The sequence below is a fragment of the Aphis gossypii genome, chromosome 1, assembly GCF_020184175.1.
Source record: "Aphis gossypii isolate Hap1 chromosome 1, ASM2018417v2, whole genome shotgun sequence".
Lineage (NCBI taxonomy): Eukaryota > Metazoa > Arthropoda > Insecta > Hemiptera > Aphididae > Aphis > Aphis gossypii.
The window spans coordinates 24,020,876-24,035,885 of NC_065530.1; the positions used below are offsets into that span (position 1 = coordinate 24,020,876).

Below are 15,010 nucleotides of genomic sequence, written 5' to 3' on the forward strand. Positions count from 1 at the left end.
TTATGATAGAAATAATCTTTTATTCGTTTTGATTCATTTAAAATGATTTTAAAAACCTCCAGCAATGGATTTAAAGTAAAAAATATATATATTGTTTTGTTTCGAATGTCCACTGTTTTAAAATTAATTTATAAAGTTACTTATATTAAAATAAATACAATCTAAAAACTTATCAATAAATAGTATATATATAAAATAGATATAAAATAAATTTAAAATTGCACAGTCTTTTAATACACAAGATCTTCATCTGATCAAATTTCTGTTCATCTTCTTTCTTCAATCCTGAAATATGTATATGTATGAGTATATTAAAGTTATAAAAAATTAATTTGAATATTTTTGTTTTAAATTCCTATTAAATAATATTGTTTGTGCTCATAATTTATAAACAAAATTTTTGCATTTTTGAGTAAATGCATTTTCACCTAACCTATGCATAATTTGAAATAATACTACTTTCATTTTACAAGATTAAAGTGTGTATCTAAAATATTCTGTCTGAAGTGATATCAAATAAATTATTTATTCTTATGGTATTCTAGTCTAATCAGACATCACATTTTTATCCCATGACTTATATAGTACCTATTGAATGTATGAAAATAATAATAATAAAATCAAGTTTAATGCGCTTTTTAAATTCAAGCTTACACTGTTTATAATATGACATGTGTAATTCTGATACATATGATATGTATAGCAATTTTTTCATCCCAAGCTCATTCGCTACCCGGAAATCAACAACAAGTTTTTACCTCTTGTTATCGGATATCCACATGGCGTACTCATTCACTGGTGTATAAATCAACGACCCTACGCCAACGCCAGTTTGGACGCCAGCCAGTTTACCGTCACACCACAAGCTGCTTCCCAATCGCCCTTCTTGCTGTAAAAAAAAAAAACCAACACAATTCCATTTTAGCTAAGGCAAAACTAGTAAGGAAAATTGTTTAATATTTTTCATTTAGGTGCAAGATTAAAAACAATAATGTTGACTAGTGTTATACCTACATGTTATAATATACCATCTATTTGTGCTATACATTGTATATGCAATCATTTTGTTTTTTATGTAGATTGATCTATTTACTAATATATAGAATCAATTATCTATTCACTATTTAGTATTTTTATGATCTTTAAAAATCAAAACATAAAAATATTAGATAATTTTTTTATGATTAATATAAGAAATTATTTGAAATTGTTCATCTTTAATAGTATTCATAAATATATAGAATTATACAATATCTGGTTTTGTCTCGTTTTATTTATTTATTTTTTCAAGATTTGATCAAAGGTTAATCTTTTGTGTTTAAATTGGTTTAATGGATTCTTAACATTTTCTTCAACTTTTAAAATTAGATTTTCTAAAGAATATATTATACTTAATTTTAATATACTATTTATTAGATACGCTACTAATAATTATTTCCTTTCATTTTATTTATTTTACGCGGAAACCCTGTAAATATTTATTAAATACCTAATTCATTAATATTTATACACTTTTATGAATATTTTTCTATTAGAATATTTTGTATAACTTATTGTTACTTTCTCTACTTCTATATTATTACTAATATTAGTTATGTAGGTATTTATTACTATATGAAAATGTTATATGGTTTCTAATGTACAATGATACATATACATTATACATAATACACCATTATTTTAACATCTTATTTTTGATAACAAGAGATATAATTAGTTATTGAACTGTTACTCAGAACTCTTTAAATAAACAAATATATATTTGGACACCTCGTGTGAATAGAACTGCGTATAGATATGTATACGCATAAACTAAATGCGCATAGACTCACATTGTATTGCATCCTCCAGTGATGGCACGGCAGTATTATATATGGATTGCTAATCAACTTTCGTATCTGTACTCGACCTTCACAGTTATCACCTAAAATAAATTGTATAATAAAGTTACAGTTTTTTTCTTTTTAAATTTATACAAACTTGATTTCACTGTATTCTTAAAATTGGAGTTTTGAAAAGTCCTGCATACTTCATTTGTTAGAGAATTTTTTTGGCTAAAACACGGAGTACATTCTTGACCTTCAAGTGGAACAGTTAAACTAACTAGTGCTAAATAATATTTCATTAAAATTTAGATTAATATTGATGAACGCATTTTAACATAATAATATTTACCTAAATCATTGTTTTCTGGTGTAGTTTTAGAAACTGGAGATTTAAAATTCTCGTGCACTAATATATTTGAAATACTCAGTGTAGCTCCCACTGAATCTTTTCGACTTACTGTTACTTTCCTTATACCTGATTTATTTAACCTAAATTGATAATCATAGAAGGAATATAAGCAAAATGTAAGTCATACAAAATGTAGGGAATGATCTCTACTTATTTTGGATTTTGATATTTTATTTATATGCATAACCAAACATTTCTAAATATAATTTTTTTTATGTTAAATTATATTTGATTTAAATTGTATATAGATATTAATAAGTTTAAAAAAAAATGAATTTTCTGATTAAGTTGATAATTATTTTAATATATTGCATTTATTTTCACGAAAATAAGATTCTGATATTATTTAATTTTTTACCTGGAAGCGCATGTGGCAGAAGTTAGTATCCATATGTCATCTAAAAGCGTTCCATAACACATTGGTTTTTTATCAACCAAAAAAGTTACTTCACTTTTACAGGATTTTTGACAAATACGTTTTTCAGCTTTAAATTCATCATCAATGGTTGACTCTTCCGTTTCTAATTCAGCTGTGTCCAATATATTTGTTTCATTGTCGTTTTTTATTTCTAGAGGTATATCTTTTTTCAAATATTCTTCGTCTAATGTTTCTTCTGGACTTATTGAAGGATCCACAGTAGTATCATCTTTTATTTCAATAATATCATTCATTGTAGGGTTTTCATCATTTATAATATTTCTAATCGTATTTTCTTCCATTTTTGTTTCATTATTTAATATAGGTTCTTCGGTCTTAATATTATTTGCAGTTTCATTTATTAATTGTTCGACAATTTTTTTAACCACTAACTCAATTTCATTTAGTTTTGCTAATTGATCACTGTTCATTAGTGAAGAATCTATATTTTCTCTTGTATTTCTTCCAAATTTATTTTTAGTTACAGTATTAGTTGTCTTTTTGGTATTAGTGTCTACTATCGGCGTCCCTGATTGCTTTGATCTTTGATTAAACTTACAACAAGCAAAAGGAGCACTTGGAGTGAATGCACGTTTCAAACCATCACAGTTACCAGTTGGGTCAGGCAAAAAATCATCATCCATGGTGCAATCACTACCCAGAAGACAATAACCGAGGGTGTTCCCACAAGTTTTTACGCCTGATATTACAAAGAGCCCTTTAAATAAAATAATTATAATTATAATTGACATATAAAGTAAAAGAAAAATATTGTAAATAAATGAACGTAAAATGTATAATTTATGTATTATATAAAATATAGATAGGTAGGTAAAAAAAGATTTTTATATCAAATGGAATTTTTTTTTAATGTAAATGTAAATATTTTATTTTAGATACTTAACTACAATATGAAAATAAAAATAAATTTAATAAAATTCACTCTCGTAAAATGATTTGAGTAAAGTAATTTTTATATATAATATATATATATATATATATATATTTATTTTTTTTAATTTTAAACCATAAATACATCGGATTATAAACAAAATAGTTATTATAGTTCAGATTGATAATTTAAATAACTTAAGTTTGACTTTTAATCACCAGGGGTTTGAATTATTTCGTACGTTTTAATTTATGAATAATATTTCATTATTCAGATTGGGCTAGGTCAGGTTTTCAAAATGAATATATTGAATAATTACAATTTCACTTGAAAACATTCAAAAATGATTATATGTATGATCTGCTTACCTGGGTCTACTAGTGGCATGTTCATCGATGCTGGCAACGAGGTCACGATGCATATAAGGGTTATCAGGAATAACATCACGATGATGGGCCTAAAACAGAAAAACAAGTCTACCCGTGTGTTCAATGCGGAAGTAACGAGTCGCGAGACGTTCAGCTACAAAGTGTTTAGCAGTTTCACAGTTTTGCGTCTTCGTGAGATATCGGAACATATAGGATATATATATATGAGTCATTATTTTGACTCTGGTCTTACAGTGTCAAAAGAAATAAAATAAATAAATTCGCCTAAGACACACCCGCTCTGGTTGACATACATTATTTAGTATTCATGGTATACAGTGCAATTCGTACGGACACGTACTTGGAGTACCGTAACTTTAATTGTGAAGAACAATATATATATATATATGTGTATGGTAAAGTTCTATGACCTGAGACCAAAATGACCTACAAAGTATTTTTAAATTATAGGGCATCGCTGTTTAGCATTTTTCTATTCATATGTTGATAAACTTCCCCAAGAATGACAATCAGTATTCGATCATTATGTTTTATTGACATGGTTTGTTCACGATGAACAAAAATCAATACAAAAGTATCAACTATTATTTATTATACAGGTAATATATTATACATTCGTAGTATATAAATACTAAATATATATTTTGATTATGAACTAAAGAATTATTTATAATGAAAGTGTACTCTAGTGAAATTATATTTTTACAAAATAAGGAACTATTTATAGCTTAAAATGATTGATATTTTATATTATTTTCGACTATTCAATTTACCTCGAATTCATTTCGAAATGAATGTAAAATGTGTAAGTTCATCACTTTCCCTCTAACTTATGAAGAGTAAAAAAGTAGTCCTAAGTAGTATAATAATGCAATATATATAAATGGAGAGAAATAGAAATTGTTTTAGTAGTTTTCATAACTGAATAGAATTTTAAATAATCTTATTATTTTTTAAACAGTCTAAGATAAGATAATACTTTTTATATTTGGGTCTATTATAGCTTTTAAACTATGATGAATACAAAATAATTTCCTACTAAGATTCAAGACCGTACATTACAGGTCAAGGTCTTCTAAACACATACCTTAAATTTCAATTGATATTTTTTACCATAGAAGTAGTACAATTCACATAACTATTTATATTTTAAACTTAACATCAATATTTTTTTAGTACTTTTTTATAGTATATCTTATCGTAATATAATATTATCAAAAATAAATATATCTATTTTATATACTATTTAAGAAATATGTTATAGATTTATTACTATTGTTAGTTTTATATAAAAAATTGAATGTAAATTAAAATGTCAGTACAGAGTATTAAATTCTTAATTTTAATTAAAATAAATATTCAAATGCATATAGTTTTGCATCACAATCAATATGCTGATAGGAAAGTTATAAATCTTTGTATTTTTCGTTATTTATTTCAACTATGTATACTGGATTTGATTTGCTAAATATAATTATTATTATTATTTACTTCAATTATGCGATTTGAGTAAATATAGGTAAAGTACATAATTTTAAACGATATTTTTAACAGTAATAATTAATTATAGATGCTATTGAAAAATACGTGCTGTAAATAACAGTTGATTTAATAACTTTTTACTTATTTTCAAATAAGAGCGCTTACTTAAGCGAATAAAAATTAAGATTTTAAACACTTGAAAACAGTAAAGTTGTTATATTATTATATAATTACTATAAATCATAATAATGTATTAAAGCAGTATAGTTAGTTAATGTTAATATATTATTTTTGTGATTATTGTTTATAGACATTTATTGCCTATTATTTACCTTGTATTATGTGCCATTTTGAGAGACTTGAACGATTGGTTAAATAATATTTAACCAACTACCGTGATAACGAACAATGTCTATCCACAGACTACTTGTTAGTTTATAATGAACTGTTCTTCTTTCTACAATTCCCCCCGCCAATATTATTTGTTAATCAATCAAAGTTTTACCGATACATTTTATAGGTTAATAAAATTAATAGTATTTTACTCAAATATTATTTATCTTCAATAATTTGTATCTCGTCAAACGAGTTCAAGCATAGTGCCTCTGGTTATTTAATGGAATATATTTTGAAATAGGGTGTACAGAAAATAAATAAATTAGGTTTTAATTAGATCGTAAAGTATATTAGATGTATTATATGTATAATAGATAATCCAAACGAAATAAGTTTTTGAATTAATAAACTCGTATTTGTTTTTGAAGTTTGAACCCCACGCGTAAGACGTAACTTTTATTAATAATTTAAAATATAGGTAATCAGATAATAATCATTTTTATTAAATTAAAATAATGTTCATCATATTATCTGCTTTAATTTCATAAAAACACAATACATTAATGATTATTGTAGGTATATTCTCCCTAAAAAAATACGTTAGTCATTATAATATAGTATATACCTACTAGTAAACATATATCCATATCTATAAATGGTTATAAAAGTATTATATTACATTTTAAGAGACATGTACTTATATTACATTGTAAAAGATTCTAATTTCTAATGAGTGATATTTATATAAGATAAATGTTTTAAATCGCTGACTGATTAAATATCATATAATATATATACTGTATTTAAATACATCGTACTTTGTACTTTATAATATAATTCCAATTAAGTATGTATGAACTAAATAAATTATAATATTCTGAATTCGTATTTTGTATAAATAAAAGTAGTATACGACTTACAGTTCAGAATAATTATAATTGCAAAAAAATTATAGGCCAATATCATAGGCCCTTAGAGATTATATTGTTTCAAATATAACGTATTGTATAAATACCTATTTACTTTATGATATATTGTGATTTGTAAGCATAATATAAGTATTTAGTATTTTGGTAAATTAAAAGAATTAGTTCTCGATTACATATATTTTATAAACATAAAAATATGTAATTAAGTTATTGTATATTTAAATTAAACGCACAAAAGCAAATATTTATTAATATTTATTTCCTATTTCTTATTAGTATATTATATAGCCCTATGTTAATTTCTTTGTAATATACATCTTAGGTTTTAAATATGTGAGATTATTTTAAGTAGGTACCCTTTTATTTTAATACAAATAAAGGTAGCTTAAAAATAATTCTATTTTGTCCCATTTAATAGAATTTATTATTAGTTTGTACTTAGATGTGCATTCATATTTAGTAAGTTGATGTTGTGTTCGTTTTACGTATAATTATAGGTAGTAATGAGGTAAGTGGTTGCTCATGTAAAGATATGTTGCCAAGTGTCTAACTATTTTACGACCATACATTGTCCATGCTTTCTGTAATAAATATAATGCATTAGTGGTAGATTACTGGTAAACACAATTTTATGTGTATAATAATAATAAAATATGTATTCACAAGATTTTATCATAAAATCAAATAAAAGTTTTCGTGAAATGATAAACATGTTTATTACAAATAAATATGTAAATACTCTGTATATAAAGTAATATAAATAAATATATTGTAACATTATTGCATTATATTATACGTTGTTACTTGTTAAACCACTTTCTTCTGTTTGGAATTTTATAACAATAGATAACAAAACGGTTCACCGTCGTAACTAATAATTTCTACTTCTATAAATAAATGTAATTTAAAATGATGAAAATATTATTAGTTACTTATTTCTCAGAATGTTTTTTAGATTTTTTAAGTTATGTTTGCTCTAGTACTTACCTATAAAGTCTATCATTTTATGTATGTATGAATGTATGATGTAAATTGTTTCATGTATTTTATTGATTGGATATATGTGTTGTGTACAATATATAATGTGTGCATCAATCAGCTAACAGGCAGCTTTAACAGAATAGTATTATAAATTAGTGGTTTTAGTATTGTAATGAGTCTAGTTTTACAGTCTTTCTAATGATGTACAATAATAAGCAGCTTTAAAAACCTGTATAAACTGTTTATTTTAGTTACAGTCAATAACTGGTTACAAACTTTAATATGTATTGATGGATTGACAGAGAACGGTACTTCTATTTTTATCGTATTATTGCCAAATGACCAAGTACCGTTTTCCGCTTTAAACAATAGTCTAATAATTATTAATTGAATACAGCAAAATTCGTATTGAAATACTTTATTTTGCTTTGTATTTACATTGCTTAAACATGTGTGAGTATGTATAACAATACATTTTTTTTTATTGTAATATCAATTAATAATTCTCAAAAATTATTTTATTTATTTGAATATTTGAATCTTAAATTTTATTTATCATATTTTATAATATGATATTTTAAATATATACACAAACAAATAAAATATATCATAGTAGATATATTGCTTAGTTATTTACTTATATTACAGTTACATAATTTGAATATGATTAATATTAAAATTAAGTAATTAATTAAATTATCAACCACCAAAGTACTTACTACCTATTAAATAAATACAGTATAGTACAGTACAGCCATGAAATTATTCATTTTTAATTAAACTATGATCATGAATCTATTTTTAAAATAAACTCATTAATTTACTAAAAAATTGGTTCTACCGTGTTATTATTAATTAATACTAATAAAGTATTTTAATGAGTATATCTTATCATCGTATATGACTTGCAGTATATTCATGTTATAAAGTTGTGTTAACTGTGATGTACGATTTTTTTTCTCATGCATACCTACATCTATCTAGTATCTATCTATCTTTGGACAATATATATTTGAAAAATGTAAAATATAATTATCTCTAATGTGTCGTTAATGTAATTTATCACTTATAATACATACCATCGATGAACGGTTTTAAATAGTTGTAAATCTCTTTAGTTTATTTTTCAGCTTAAACTTTTATCAATAGTTATTTAAAAGTTGAAATACATAGGTAATATTGATTTATGTTAAAATTTTATATTAAATGAAACATTATTATTTAATAATTTATATAATAAATTAACCATCAGAATAACAATGCAAGCATCTCGATAGTGAAATGTTATTTATTGTACTTCGATGTTTTTATTTGTGCGATATGCATAATATTATGAACCCACTGGTCAATTATTACTATAACTATAAAATATGGTAATCAGAAATAATTTATATCTGTCCGTATACCTATATTTGACTATATTGATAAATATTTATATAATGACATAATATATAACATCTATTATTTAGAAAGTTTTAAAAATCAGCTATACTAAAAAATATAAGTAATGAAAGTGCAAACTGTTTTGTTTCTAATGTATTTTACCGTTTAATACATAAAAGTTGTTTTACTCGTTAAAAGTATAAAAAGTTATTTTTTTATGACTGAAAAAAAAGTAATAGTAATAATATCATACTTACAAAGATCTATCCCATATTAAATTTCACTGTATCTAATCATTATAATCATTAGTGAGAAAAGATAGTTTTATGTTTTATTGTATACAAAGGATACATTAAGTTATTAAGTTATGAGTTAGAAAACTGACAATTGGTGCAAAACAGTGATAAAAAAATATATAGGTACCTATACTATATACGTAGGAAGAATAAAACTGGTGTTAATAAAATACGTCAGAACTTAAGTAAAAATATTCGTAGGATGTATGCTTCTTAATTTGTTTAAATGTATAATATATTTTTATTCGTAGAATATATTAAATAAATATGTGATAGCTTATAGAAATAATATTAAATAATTCAAATAATAGTATTTGGGAGTATAATTTTTTTTTCAATTGTTACGTTTATAAAAAATTGCAGATTTCATTATTTATTTTTAAACAGATGCTTAACATAATATGAAATTATAAGATTTTATTTTGTATTAATTTAACTTTAATTACATTATGCTTTTATTAAGACTTTTTTTTTTTTACTTGATTTAAGTATTTATTTATATGGATGTTTTAATTTTTTTTTATTTTTTAAAAGTATTTTATAGGTACCTACAAAACTATATCTTGTTTGATGTATTCATTTTTCATAATGATAATAAATAATATTTATAACAAGTATATAATATTATTAGTATGTGCTTTGATTAATTAATATACTACGTAGGTATTGCATATATTAATTAATCAATGGTATGTGTATTACAGATGCCTATATGGGTATAATTATTATTTAACTGTATTTAATTAATTGATTAATTACTTACTATATAATATGCATTCTTATTAAAATCTAATCTAATATTTTTTTTCACCTATATAACGAAAGTAATTATAACCTTACCTCTGGTTGTGCACATAAATCAACTTAAATTTGTTGATGTACAACTACTGGTTGTAAGAAGCAAAAACATGTTAATTACCGTAATCCTTCGGACTTGAATACACTAAAAAAAGACAAGCGATCAGAGGAGGCGTAACGACCACCAGGATGAGCGAGTCTTGCAAAAAAAAAAAAAACGCAGATTCTTACTTCTTTAAATTGCCCAGTAACGTGCTCGTAAATATATAATTTAGTGCTTAATCGTGTATTTGACTTTCACTAAATTATGATATACAACACTGTTGTTAAGATCCGTATGAAAGTTCTATAAGGCGCGTAGATGACACATGGTCTTATTGAATAGACATGTATAGACGTCACCTATTGAGTTCAAAATGATTAATTTTGGCCTCCCGCTGTGATCCATTGAATCAGATCATTACAGCGATCACATCACATCACATGTTTAGGCATTTCTGTATAACAGTCGGACAGGTAAAATGATATCAGACAAATCGTATGAATTATATTTTATAATAATATTTCCATTGTATTTCTTATAAGTATCAAATATGTTTTTAAAATTATAGTGTGTTATGTATGCACAAGTATTGTAAGTTTATATAGGTGTTTGATTGAATAAATTATATAGGGACTAATGTAATACATTTATTATTTTATAAACTATTTCCAATAAATCTACGTAAGTACCTATAATTATGAAATAGAAAAATGAAAAATCTGAGGTTCATAGATTATATCAGTTTTATCTTATAGCAACTATATTTATTCACTAAATGAAATTCGCTTGGGCAAAAAAGAATTTTAGTGCGAATTACATTGTTTAAAAACGGAAAATAGATCTCAGACTTATCTCATTTTTAAACTTATTAAAAAAATACTGGTTGAAATTGTTATGAAAACTTAAAATTTTATTGATGTCAACTACGATCAGTATAATTTTATTCACTTTATTAGATGAGATACCAAATATGTAACATCTTACTCATATAGGTAAGGTAAGTATATTAATTTACAGTTATATCTTATACGTCATACAGTAAATGATTAAATTTTGGTTTCACTTAGGTTTGAACAGAATTCTATTTATTTACTTATTTATGTGATTTTTTTAAAAAAGATCATTTAAAAGATAAATGTAACACGTTTAACATTGACCTATAGACATACAATTTTTCTAAGAATTATGTCGTTGATAAATTGTGCACACAATAAACATATTATATGCAACTATTTATGTTTATGCTAATATACAATCTGATTTTCATTTTTCTTTATACATTGAGTACTCCCGTCACGAAATCATACAAATAGGTACATTTTGACAAAGAAAGTATTTATTTATATTTAAATTTAAGTAATATTATATTAGTCTTAAGTGGAATAAAGAACTATTGTATGAACCTGCTTTTACTTAAATTATATACGTACATCTTATAAGCTACCTTGGCACCTTGGCACCTTGCTATTAGTTTATAATCATATTTAAATTTGAATTAAAGAAATTTATGTTACTTTTAAAAATAATAAAAAGTGTCATATATTTATATATATATACCTACGTTATACATAGAAAAACTATAGTATTGTCTTTGTACGAAAAAAAAATGATTAATAATGATCAGGGCTGATTTTGATGAAATGTGATGTGATATATGCTTACAGTAAAGTACCAAATATGAATTCAAATTTCAAAACGTGTAATTAGTTGTACAATGATTTCCATAAAACATATTTCAATACCTATAGAGTATACAATGTATCTATTCTTACTATACATACTCATTAGCGCACAATAATAACATTAATATTAATACAGATTCTTATTAGTATAGAAAGTTTTTAATTCAAATTAAATTATTGATAGCATAAAGATATCGAATGATATCTATTATACATATACCTACGTACTAGTACAATACATTTATATATACTGATATATATATATTAGGTTTTATTCGTTATTATTATTGATTGCAGTAAACGGTATAATAAATAATATACTTAAATACTTATAGCAACTAAACGGACACGAAACTATTGGGGTCGTGGACATTATACAGACAAATAACAGTGTATACTAATACAATACCACTTTGATCAATCATAACAGACGAAGTACGTGAATTTTTTATATTATAGATGGTAAAAAAAAAAAAACGGTAAATATATAGCGAAAAAAATATATATTATTCATTAAATTAGAATTGATCGATTTGTCTGTTAACGCTAAACTCTGGTAAATATTTATAAAAATAAAAAGTCATTTAGCTTTGTGCTTTCTACGAAATTTAACAGTATATTATTTATTTTAATAGCATAATAAATTACAAGGGTGAATTATTTAATTTATTTATTTCAATTCTATTAAAAATATGAGCTGGTAGCCCACAATGGTAATGGTGTCATGATCAGAAGTAGAAAGATTTAGGATTATGTTATTTTCAATTGTAATTTTTTTCAACCTCTTAATTTGCTGAATTGTATGTTTAAATATATTTAAAATAACATTTTCTCAAATTTGAAATTCCTAGATAGGTATAATTTTAAAATAATAATTATCATAATTAATGGGATGTTTACCAGAAATAAGAATATATATTATATAATGTTATGAATAAGAGAAATAACGTTCTATATTGGCATTCCGCATCATTCTTGAAAGGAGACTATTTGCAGTTTATATTAAAACATAAAACAAATAGTAAGGGCGTCTTTGTTTGGTTGAATAACAAAATGAAATTTAAAAGGTGAATAATTTTAAGTTTTTGACGATGTATATTAAATTATTTAATTTAAGATATACATGATATCAATAATATATATTTTCATCCATTTTGTATAACAACATTTTTGGGGTTTTCAGAAGTTGAATAATTGAATAAGGTATCAATCAATATATGCCTTATATTAATATAATTATATAATTAATATATATGTGTGTGTATATGTATAAGTGTATATATATAATATATTTATTATTTAGGATGGGTTTTTTATAGTAGGTACCTACTCGTTAGTAGATATACAATTCGATAATATTTTGAAACTTTAAATCTATTCGTGACCTTTTAATGATGACGAGTTTTTATAATTTTTACCGTAGTTATTATTTGCGTATGAGTCCACAGTCGAGTGGGTATGCCAGCACCAGTTTATATTTTTCGAAAAAAAAAAAATTATAAACGTTTTAATTAACATTTTAAAAACTATCACAATTGTAAAAATATCTGGTTTCGTAATATATGGTTTATTATAAAAATAAATTATTTTTTGAGAGTTAAAATAGTCGACTAAAGATAGGTATATTGTTAATATTATTTTTTATAATTTAATAAAATAAGCAGATTATAATAATTAATTTAAATACGTTTACGTTATTGATAGTTTTATTTAATTTTACAGAAAATCCTTTTTTTTATTATTTAAATAAGTATTTACAATTTGTAATCAATGATACCATAAGAAAAATTTGATAATAATATTTACAAGGAGTGATGATTTTTTTTAATGACAAGTTGAGTATAATACGTATAATCGTTTAAGACGTGGGGCGGGGGATTGTCGGGAATAGTGATAAAGGAAAAATTGGAAATTAATGGGTTAGCTAGGATGGCTGAGAGTATGTGCGTGAAAGTTTCAATAGTAGATACGGATAAGAATTGGAAGCGTGCAGATTTTAATTTCATTGTGTAAGATATGATTTCTAGTATACCAAAGAGATTTTGTTATTAGCTTTAAATTTATTGACTAGAATGAATGAAAAATGATGAGATTTGACATCTTAAAGAAAATACTTAGCAAACAATATAATTGCAACACAATGTATAGGAAAGTATAATATATACAACAAATTGAAAATTAAACGTAATAATAGTGGCAATTTTAATTTAAATGAAAAAGCTTGGGATGATGAAGCAGTGAAGCCCCATTTTTTTAATTTAGCCTTATACGATCACAGTTTACACAATGATTTCACATTACTAGTGCTTGGATTTTAAAGTATAATAAGGAACTAAAAAAGCACACGATTGTTTCAAAAAAGCAAAAAGAAGCATATTTATTTTTTAAAAAATCAAAAAGAAAGCATGACCAAAAATTAACAATTGAACTAGTTATAAAAATGAATAAAAAAAATTTGAAATATTAATTTAAATTAAAAAAGAGAATTAACTACCTTGTATTTCCCTAGATTGTCAGTAGTGAAACTGACTCAATTGTCCGACAGAATATTTTTATACGTAAAAAACGAACTCTCTACATCTACTGAAGTGATCGGTGCATACAAGAGGTTTCAAATTACAACACTAAATCTTAAATTTTGAAGTGTTCGATATCGATGTAATAGGCATACTGACCATATTATAGGTACTGCATGCTGTATGTAAATCGATAATCTTTACGTTTAATATATTAAATAAATAAGCTGATAACGAAAACAATTTTTTCCAGTATTCTGGGTTTTTACATTTTTTATAACTTTTTTTTTATACTACAATAGCATAATAAACATAAAAAATGCAAAGCAAGATTTTTACATAAAAAAAGCAAAAATAAATTGGTTTATTTGGAATCAAAATTACGTGAAACGAATCTATTTATAAGAATTAGATTTCTATCTCATATATAAAAAGAAACATACGCTTTAAAATTCGAGCCCTACACATTACCCTTCACACTTCCTGTTTAAGTAGGTTTGATTAGTATAGTAACAATTTAGGTTATTAATTTATTAATATACAATAATAACTATAATTATTCATAAATGGCAATGAGGGTATCAATCTCAGAACTGAATGTGCTTAGTTTACTAAACTCCACTCAAACTG

The 15,010-nt window shown here is 24.0% G+C and overlaps 1 protein-coding gene across 2 annotated transcripts; it reads right to left on the reverse strand.

The window, feature by feature from the left end:
- LOC114124098 (uncharacterized) lies at positions 1–5,874 on the reverse strand. 2 transcript variants are annotated; one of them, XM_027987276.2, is made up of 8 exons: positions 5,749–5,874; positions 3,914–4,002; positions 2,594–3,371; positions 2,176–2,315; positions 1,981–2,109; positions 1,833–1,924; positions 759–889; positions 1–285 (listed from the first exon to the last, which is right to left on the reverse strand). In XM_027987276.2, exons 1-8 carry the CDS (start codon positions 5,763–5,765, stop codon positions 267–269), a joined length of 1,395 nt encoding a protein of 464 aa, XP_027843077.2. In that variant the 5' UTR covers positions 5,766–5,874; the 3' UTR covers positions 1–266. The 2 variants fall into 2 exon arrangements, with proteins under 2 accessions (XP_027843077.2, XP_050054598.1); XM_050198641.1 differs by having other exon boundaries at positions 3,914–4,021; positions 5,749–5,834.
- Positions 5,875–15,010: the final 9,136 nt, after the last annotated feature.

Bases quoted from the DNA above. Each gene is read 5' to 3' on its own strand.
- LOC114124098 (XM_027987276.2), bottom strand. The intron at 2,316-2,593 runs GTAAAAAATTAA...TTATCAATTTAG, and splicing joins TCTGCCACATGCGCTTCCAG to GTTAAATAAATCAGGTATAA. The intron at 2,110-2,175 runs GTAAATATTATT...AATATTATTTAG, and splicing joins ACCAGAAAACAATGATTTAG to CACTAGTTAGTTTAACTGTT.